A 9600-nucleotide genomic window follows, 5' to 3' on the forward strand; every position below is an offset into this window, starting at 1 on the left:
TGGTGTCGATCTATGAAGAAGAGTTCAGGGCAGTTTGCTGAGATGTTGGTCATGTGACACTGAACATGCTTTGTTGTTATTCGCTCTGCAAAAGGCACCATTGCACCGTTGGTGAAGGCTCCGAACGTGAGCGAGGAGAGCTCGGGAGGCGGTGAAGGTCTGAAGATGATGGTGACCATTTCCTGTGTGTTGGTGGGCATCGTGGTGATCTTCATCGGGCTGCTGGTGCTGAGGAGGAGGAGGAGGGAGCAGAGGCTCAAGAGGCTCCGAGGTCAGACACGAGAGGGATTCTTTGTTTGTTAGTTTTTAAATATAAAATGTTAAATTTACTCTTTTGTTAAAATAACAATTCAGATTTTAAATGGATGAAACACGCAAACAAACAGTCATTAATGTTGTTAAGAGCAGCCAGCTACACCGGATGTTTTTCATCAGAGCTGCAGCAGAGCGAGCTCCATGTTGTCAAGAAGAAGACTTAAAGATGTATCTGAACACTGTGCAGCAGGAGAGCGCTGCCCCCTAGTGGCTCACACCTGCATCCAATCCAGACGTCTGCTGCTCATCGTTGATTTGTTGAAACATGAACGAGCTGTGCAGTGAATGATCGTCATCATGTCACACCAGCTGAAAAAACAAAGGAGAGGAGGATTCAGAACAAAAACATACAAAAGAAAAAAAACAAACTTAGTCTTCTTAGTCCAAATGAAAATCCAAAAAAGGGTAAAACACTGTAAAACCAACATCCAACAGGACACACAACACTAAAAACCTTTATATGCACAGACTGTCCGTATGAAACAGCAGTGAATCTGTGAAGATAACACAAACAGATCGATTGTCTCTTTGAGCTGATATGTTCGACTAAAGAACGAAGAACGATCGGGATAATTGGGATATTAAGAAGACCAAAATCTGAGTTTGAAAATGATCAGATTAGAAATCAACCTGTGTCTGTGCGACCAGTCAGCTGATGTTTTCTCTGCTTTTTCTCCAGATGCAAAAAGTCTGGCTGAGATGCTCATGAGGTAAGGTCACCAACTTCACTGCAGCCAAACATCTCCTTGTGCACGTCGTGCTGCTCGTGCTGAGGAGAATTCCTAATGAGCAGAGTTCAGGATAATGAAGTCCTCTTTCTGTGCTCTCAGTAAAAACACACGTCCAGCCGAGCCAATTAACAAACAGCAACAGACGCTCCGCATGCACATCGACATCCCCAGAGCCCAGCTGCTGATCGAGGAGCGAGACACCATGGAGACTGTCGGTAAGCTCACCGCTGCCGCCGTGATGGAAGCTGCACACTTTTATTATGAACATTTAAACGAGACGATTAACTCGGCTTGTGTTTCGCTGCTCACCCGCAGACGACAGGTCCACGGTGTTACTGACGGATAACGACTTCGGGGAGACCCAGAAACAGAACAAGTCGTCCACAGTCACCCACACAGTCCACTACCAGTCCCTGTCTCAGGCCACCGGTCCGCTGGTGGATGTATCTGATGCCAGACCAGGAACCAGTAAGTCCAGTACGGACGCTTTCTTTCATCTTTAGCTTCATTAGATCTTCGTGTGTTCCAAATAACCTCCTTTATTTTGTCATTTTATATTTGTCATCTCTCACCTTAATGTCATGCATTGAAAGTTTGCATTCAGTGTTACAAAAACCCATCCATCTGCAAATCTGTGCTTCCTGAATCTGGGAAAAAACAAGTTTTCAAGCATGTTGCATCCTGTGCTGTTAAGTGGCTGAAAGCATCACCTGCCACTAGATGGCGCTTCAACAGCATCAGCCTAACAGTATTATTGATGTAGTGACTGTTTTAAAGCAAACCCTATATTGTCCATAGCAGTCACCACTGAGATGTGGACGTATTTCTGGACACGTGCTCATGGCGTTGAAACAAACAAATGTCTACTCCTCTTTTCCTGTGTTCAATCGGTTTATTGTATTATTATTATTATTATTATTATTCACGATCGGGGTTCAATAATGCACAGAAACATCTTAATCTGTCCAATACATCATCAGTATAAACTGTTGCATCCAATCAACAAAGCCAGTGTGCTTCCAAACACACCTGAATCTAATTACCTGGAGCCTGGGCTTTAAGCACAGCTTCAGTCAAGACTCCACCTAGTGGCCAGTGTCGGAACCACACAAACTCAAAATACAAAAAACAAGCATTTTGGCTCCTACGATTGAGCTGAACTCAGGTTCTTGTAACTCGGGGATTTATGATCCTGAGTCACATCAGCTGCTGCACATCGTCAGCCTGAATATATTCTGTATGACTTTCTGTGTATTCATGACTTCTCTGCTGTGCAACAACTGGAATTTTAATGTGCAAACCTTTTACTTCTTTAGTGAGCTTTGCTTAAATGTCCTTAAGACCGGTTCTTGTTGTTGTGTGTGCATGTAAACAAACAGCTGATTATGAGTTTGTAGCTAAAAGCTCCAAAGAGAATCTCTTCAGTCATGTCAGGAGTGCGTCTTTATTATGAACTCTGCTGACTCACAGACCCTTACTCTGATATATGTGTGATTAATCAGACATTAAATCTACACTTCCAACCCTCAGTAACCAGCAGTGCTTTGTATATTAGGTCTAATCTAGGTCTTAAAAAGTGGAATTATCTTCTGCACACAACTTTTTTTTTTTACACTTTTGGGACTTCAGGCTCTCCGTAGAATCCTTTAAACCAGAGATGGAAGTCTTTTCCTTTTTTTTAAACGCCTGGCTTGTTGCTCACTTCTTTTCTTATCTTGGATAATAAAAAGTCTGCAGACACTTCCTGACTGGCTGGTAATGAATTAATAACTCTCTCCTCCTCTTCCACCTCAGACCCGACAGCTCGCCGCACAGCCAAAGCAGGTCCAGCTGCTCGAAACCGCTATGCCAGCCAGTGGACCCTGAACCGCCCCCATCCGCCCGTCTCCTCCCACACTCTCAGCACCGACTGGAGGCTGCCCACTCCCAGAGTGGCTGGCTCTGTGGACAAAGAGAGTGACAGCTACAGCGTCAGCCCATCTCAGGACACAGGTAAGAAGCCTCCACAGCATCCGTCCTCTGTCACCTAACAACGTCTTTAACAACCACTAACTTGGACTAATCCCTCCACTAACCCGCCCCCCTGTGCAGACCGAGCGCGGAGCAGCATGGTGTCAACAGAGAGCGCCTCCTCCACCTACGAGGAGCTGGCCAGAGCGTACGAGCACGCCAAGATGGAGGAGCAGCTGCGGCACGCCAAGTTCACCATCACCGAGTGCTTCATCTCCGACACCTCCTCAGAGCAGATGACGGCAGGCACCAACGACTACACCGACAGTCTGACCTCCAGCACCCCGTCCGAGTCAGGCATCTGCCGCTTCACTGCCTCCCCGCCCAAGCCTCAGGACGTCAGCAGGGTCATGAACATGGCCGTGCCCAAGGCCCACAGACCGGGTGAGACCTGCTGACAGAGACCACAGAGCTGCTAACCTTTATCACTCCTCGCTGCTTATTGATGCTGATAACACTTTAAATCTAACTTCAGCTTCTTCTCACATATTTATAATCACCTCGTAACCTTGACTCTAACAGTGAATCCCCGTGAAGCGTTACCATTTGTTTCTAACTTGACGATGGCCTGAGATAAGTTAAAGGTCACATGATCTCCTCCTCTTCAACAAGTTCAAATTAAGTCTCAGAGCTCCTCTTCATCATGTGTGTGAAGTGTGTTGTTGTAAATCCACTCTGATCCTGTATCTGATCATGTCTATAAACCCCTCTATTTCAGCCCTGCTCAGAACAGGCTGTTTCTGTGTCTGTAGCTTTAAATATGTAAATGAGCTGTGTCTGGCCACGCCCCCTCTCTGGAAGGGCTCGGGTGTACTCGCTGCTTTCTGGCTCCATGTCCTATTGTTTACGGTGAGAAGGCAGACTCAGAGGGCAGAACAAACACCTAGCTGTGGGAGTGTCACCCACCTGGGGGAGGGGCTACTGCCCTTTGTGATGTCATGAAGGGAAAATCTCCAAACGGCCTGTTTGAGCACACATTTTCTGAAAAAAGGAGCAGGCAGAAGACGGAGGATGGACTTATCTCCTCATTTGGGGGGTTTGTAGACAGACTAGAGACACGTGATTATAATTTCTTTCAATAAGAGACGCTGCCTTTCTCACTGATAACACAACGATTAATAGCTACATCCAGCTCATGTATCCGTAAACTGTTCTTGTATTGGATTATTCCTCCTTTTCATCAGTTTCACCTGTTGTTGTGCACAAACTTCATATGCTGTGAAATTAATTTTCCTTCAGCCTCCACAGTTTTGGAGGCAGGAAGTGGCCATATCTAAAGCCAGGTAGTATTAGCATCGTCGCTACTTAGTTAGCTCACATCAAAAGAGCAACTGACGGCCATAGGGTAGTTTATGTGACGTATTAGAGGGGCAAAGGGGCAGATATGAGAAGTCTCCTGCACTTAGGGAACATGTACCTTGTTTTTATTTGAAATGACTGAGACGTTAAAGGAAGTCAAAGATGTCTTAACAGGATTATTTATTTAAAAGAAAAGCTACTTCACTCGACTTTTCTTTGCTGACTGTGCTGTCATCTCAAATTTGGTATCCATAGGAGTCCCCACAGCTCCCTCTAGTGGTGCCTGTGATAGCAGCACCTGTTTTAATGATTTCATCTGGAGGAGCTGGGAGAAACCCATGCAAGTGTTGTAATAGATTACATACAGTATATTAAAAAAATCTTCTAAATGATACACATGATGTATGGCTTCCTTGTTAAGGGATTCTTTTGATATAAGTGACAACCATTTATAAAACAAGCCAGACTAAGCTGCAGGAAGACGTGACGCTGACCAGACCTGCAAAATAAAAACGTTTAATTTGATTCTCCCCTGACTTACAGAGGTGACTGTATCATCCAGCTTGTAAACTTTTACAATCATTTAAAATCAAGCTCCTCAATCACAATAGAATATAATGAAAGGCCTTTATTGTCATAATACATTTGTGCAACAAGATTATTTAGCTTCATGCAGCTAAAAAGAAAAACACCAGACGAATATAAAAAAGTCACTCCAATTAAGGTAAGATGGGTTCTGTATGGTGGGAGTTATTTACAGGGAGCAGCAGAGTAAATTATAAATAGATGTTGCAGAAATATAAAAAGTATAAATATTGCAGTAATGCTTTAAAGTCTTCAAATCAAACGTTGAAGCAGTGAAGCTGTGCAGGAATATCTGAAGTGTCTGAACTCCCACTTAACTCTCAGCTGTGTTTGTCGTCCTGCAGGGGGCGAGCTGGTTCACCTTCCTCCGTACCTGCGCATGGACTTCCTGTTGAACCGGGGCATGTCCTGCTCGGGCTCCTCCAGGGGGACGGCGAGTGGGGAGCGAGCAGCCATGGGTCAGGCGTGTCTGGAGCCGCAGAAGAGCCGCTCTCTGAAGCGGCCGTCACGCATGGCCCCGCCCACGCCCACAGAGGCCCCTCAGGCCAGCAGGGACCCAGTGGCCCAGTGGCAGCCTGGCTCTGCGGCCACGCTCCCCCACAGAGAGGGCTCGGAGCTGGCCCAGGCCGCCAAGCTCAGCACCTCCCAGGAGTCCCTGCTGGACTCGCGAGGACATCTCAAACAGAGCAGCAATCCGTACGCAAAGTCCTACACGCTGGTATAACAGCAGGGGCCCCTGGGGCGGGACAAGGACTCACTCTAACACTGGACTTACCACTCAAGTGCAGTAAACTGACTCTCACCACGCAGTTCTGTATATACGCCCCCTCCTCACAGGACGGGGTCACTTTTACTAATCTCCTTTTATTTATTTTAGAGCTTTCTTTTATCTCTACTTTGTATTTCTGTTTTGCTTTTTTTTTTTTTTTCACTTGAGAAAAAAATTCACTCATCGGAAACGACTCCAGACGGAGCTTTGCCAAACTAATTGAGTAATGAGGGAGCATTATTTATTCTTGATTCTTGTTCATTCTTTATAATTAATCGGTGATTATTAATTGTTAGTTGTCAGCTATTAATGATCATTAATTATTGATTACCAAATGATCTATTCTCACCATTACTACGATGTTTTCATAAGAAGCCGGACATCTTTCTTTAGTTTTCTGGAGCGGAAGATGACGAATTTGGAGTCATTTTTTTCCTATGGAATATCCTTCTGAAACACTGAATGAAACTCTGCAGAAATCTTGGAATGAAAGCAATTGACACCAGTCCAAACTTTTCAGCTGCTCTCAAATTGTTACTTTTTTTGAAGAAAAAAAAAAAAATCTATTTCCTATGGATGCATGGGGACTGACCAATTTAAAAAGACAATGAGGATTACGATCGAGGCTGGACGGCCCAGTCGAGCATTTTGTCACACTATGAAATGATCCAATGTGAAGATTTATTATTCTTATTACTATAAATATATATATAAAAAGAGAAATCACTTTTATTTGTGGATATTACAGGGAAGAATTGATTTGGTTAATAAAGTCCTTAGTCATGTTTGCACATATCTCGTTTTAATTAGGAAATGGAGTCTCTGTTGATCTTTCTCTGTGTCCCATTCTCTGATGGTGCAATATGAAAAAAGATATGAAAAGTCTATGAAAACTATTGCTCTATACTGTACTGTAATGATGAAAATAACTATGTTGTGAGTATACTTACAGGGCCGGACGCTCTCCAGCTGTGTATTCAGGTGTAGTTTGCCACTGCTTGTTTGCCAGGGTGGTGAATGATGTTAGCTAGAATAGGGAGGCTTTAGAGAACTGATGGTTTGCACTTCACAACACCCCCGACTCAAGTGTGTCCAGATAGACCCCCCCTACTCTCAGTGCACTAGGTAGAGTCTTCACGGCTCTCACTCTCCTCAGTAGATTTACTGTCGCTGCATTGCAGTGATGCTCCTCTACAGGGAAAAAAAAAATAAACGTGAGACAATCCAGCAGAATCCCCCCTTCAAACCAAACCTATACTGTCTATGGGAAATATCTAAAAAAAAAAAAAAAAAAAAAATGTGGATATACGTAAGAATCTGTTTTTTTTTTTTTTGTTCCTGTCTACCCTGGCCCCTTTCTGTTCTTTCTGTTTCTTTGAAGGGAGAAGAGTTTGATCCAAAATGCTGTGAGGTCATTTTGTCCGTTTCTATGATTAGTTTCTATGATTAACTGTCTTCATTATGATTATACATTTTAACAACAACAAAAAAAAAAATGTCACTTTTTATTTTTAACATGAGTGTTCACCATGGTGGCACTGGAATAAAGAGAAACTAACACAAAGTTCAAATTTGATTAATAAAATGGCTGTTCCCCAAAGTGTCCTCTAAGGGTTTGACTGATGCTGATCTGAAGAAGAAGAAGAAGAAGAAGAAGAAGAAGAAGAAGAAGAAGAGGAGGAGCGAGCGGGTGGAGGCTCTGCTTGAGGAGGAACACGCCTCGTCTTACTGTCATGTTGACGGCAACGAGCCGAGCTAACGGCGGTCAGCTTAAAGAGGTTTTTAATGTTCATCCATGAAATCTTTTTCTGTGATTGTTTCACTTCTGTGCCTGCAGGTGGCAGTGTTGTAAAGAGTTAAGAGGCCCTCTGAACACGTCCTCTTACGTTTGTCTTTGCAGCTGACTCCACCCTGCAGAGTAAAGACTCACATAGGAGGTGTTTTTTATTTTGTTTTAAAGTGAAGACTTAAAAACACATTCTGGGGAGCAGCAGGCGCTTCTGAGCAATTGTCTCGTGGTGTCTAGTTTTTCCTCCTACCACTACTTAGTCATCAAAGTGCATGCTGGGATAAGATCTTGACCTCTCAGAAATTAATTCAATGAAAATAATTAAATAACTTTGACACATTTCTGCACGACTGTGCTGGAATAAAAAAAAACAAAAAACACAGGAAGGAGAAATTGAACACCGAGTAGTTTATGCATCACGTGTAAGAATAAACAGAGAATCATGTTTCCAGCACACAAAGCCTCAAAAGACCAGAATGCATTGGGACAAGCGACAAACCGGTGTTTGGTGTTGCCATGAACTAAAACATGTGTCTGAAATCTAAACAGAAAAATGAACTCAGATTGTTGTGTTTGAGCTGGGAAAGTGAAAAAAACAATGTAAAAATCATAAATCTTTTATATGACAGACCAAACCAAACGATAATGATGAAGAGTTCAAACGCTGAAGGAGGCGGAGCTTCCAATAGATTAAAAAAAAAAAGAAAATGTGTAAAATCTTAGTTTGCCCATTTTTCATGACACAAACATCTCATCATTCTCCTCAGAATCAAATGATGATTTTTGCATTTAAAATAAAAGAAAACTTAAGAGTATAATATATATCAAGAATGCAGGGTCAAAATGTGCACATGTGCTTTAGGATTTACTAAGGAAGTGAGACACAGACATGTTCCAGATCTACATCCAGAGTTGGTTGTGTAACTGTTGCTGTATCACAAATATATCACAGGGTCACTGTTGTAGCATCACATGCAGCGACGCCTGCAAGCTTATTCACACTTTGCATTACGTCTGAGTCTCTGTAATCGCCTCACAAACTCACCCTCCCAGCGCAGCTAATTTACCTGCAACATTTCCACTTGTGCCCCTGCACCAGTCCTGAGCTCCTCCTCTCAGACCAAGCAGCATCTCGCTGCAGGCTCCCAACTCTGGAGGTTTATAATGGTATCTCAAATGTCTCCAATCCGGGGGGGGGGGGAGATGAGGAGCCTTGATGTTAAACCCTAAAAATGTTCAGCTGCTGCAATAACTCGTCGTCTGACTGTAGAAGGGCATTCTGGGAAACGATGGAGGTCCTGCATATGATGAAACAGAGCATCTTCTGCTTGAGGTAATTTTAACAATTTGTACCAAAAGGACAAACATCAATATTGCATGAGTTAAAAAAATAAATAAAAAAAGGCTTGACACAAAACATCCACTGCTTTAAAAAACCAGACCTGAACAGTGCAAACACAACGCTGACAGGCTCAAACTGTCAGCCCACCCCGACCACCAACATTTCAAATAATGATGCCCTGGGCGGAGCCGGGCTCAGACCCGGGGCTAAAGTTAGATTTCAAACAGGGCTCTTTACTCTCGACTGACTTTTTGGTGATTTCAGTTTTCTGTTGAGAACACAATGTGCTCAAAGCTTTAAAGGTAAGACGTGATTAGAAAAAGAAAAAGCTCTCAGCTCTAGTGTTTATCCTCATTTTGAAGAACATTTCATTTCATTGTACTTCATCGTTCAGCTTATTATGACAGCTTTGTAACCACCGTCATCAGTAATGAAACAGTAATATCGATGAGAGGAATAATATGGCTGCATGATGGTATACAGTATATAACAGTAGCCTCATGCTGCAGTGTCTGCTGCTTCGCCGCTCTTTGCTGTGATCTCCTCAGTCGGCCCTTTTCTTTGAGCTCAGAGGAGAGGGCGGGCTCGTCATTGTACCGAGCAGCCTTGAAAAAATGAAGCCAAAGCAGAAGTGTAAAATCCTGCACTTCATCGAATGTCCACCTGAGGCTGACTCCTGGAACACAGGAAGTCACATGCACACCACAGGTAAAAGAGAAGCTGTTTTCACAGCGTTCATTAACGTGTTTACAGCCTGGTA

General features: G+C 43.4%; 1 protein-coding gene across 5 annotated transcripts in view; it reads left to right on the forward strand.

Annotated features, from left to right (window-relative positions):
- LOC306831969 (cell adhesion molecule DSCAM-like) overlaps positions 1–7370 on the forward strand; it is a 100652-nt gene extending 93282 nt beyond the window's left edge. For 2 of the 5 annotated variants that reach the window (XM_079356286.1, XM_079356288.1), the window contains 7 exons: positions 95–271; positions 995–1025; positions 1146–1261; positions 1362–1523; positions 2841–3038; positions 3138–3440; positions 5285–7370. In XM_079356286.1, the coding sequence (XP_079212412.1) occupies positions 95–271; positions 995–1025; positions 1146–1261; positions 1362–1523; positions 2841–3038; positions 3138–3440; positions 5285–5664 (1367 nt within the window). In that variant the 3' untranslated portion in view covers positions 5665–7370. The remainder of the gene's footprint in view (positions 1–94; positions 272–994; positions 1026–1145; positions 1262–1361; positions 1524–2840; positions 3039–3137; positions 3441–5284) is intronic. The other 3 variants (XM_079356287.1, XM_079356289.1, XM_079356290.1) reach the window with 2 other exon arrangements.
- Positions 7371–9600: the final 2230 nt, after the last annotated feature.

Source organism: Symphodus melops, assembly GCF_947650265.1.
Source record: "Symphodus melops genome assembly, chromosome: 11".
In the NCBI taxonomy this organism is placed as follows: Eukaryota; Metazoa; Chordata; class Actinopteri; order Labriformes; family Labridae; genus Symphodus; species Symphodus melops.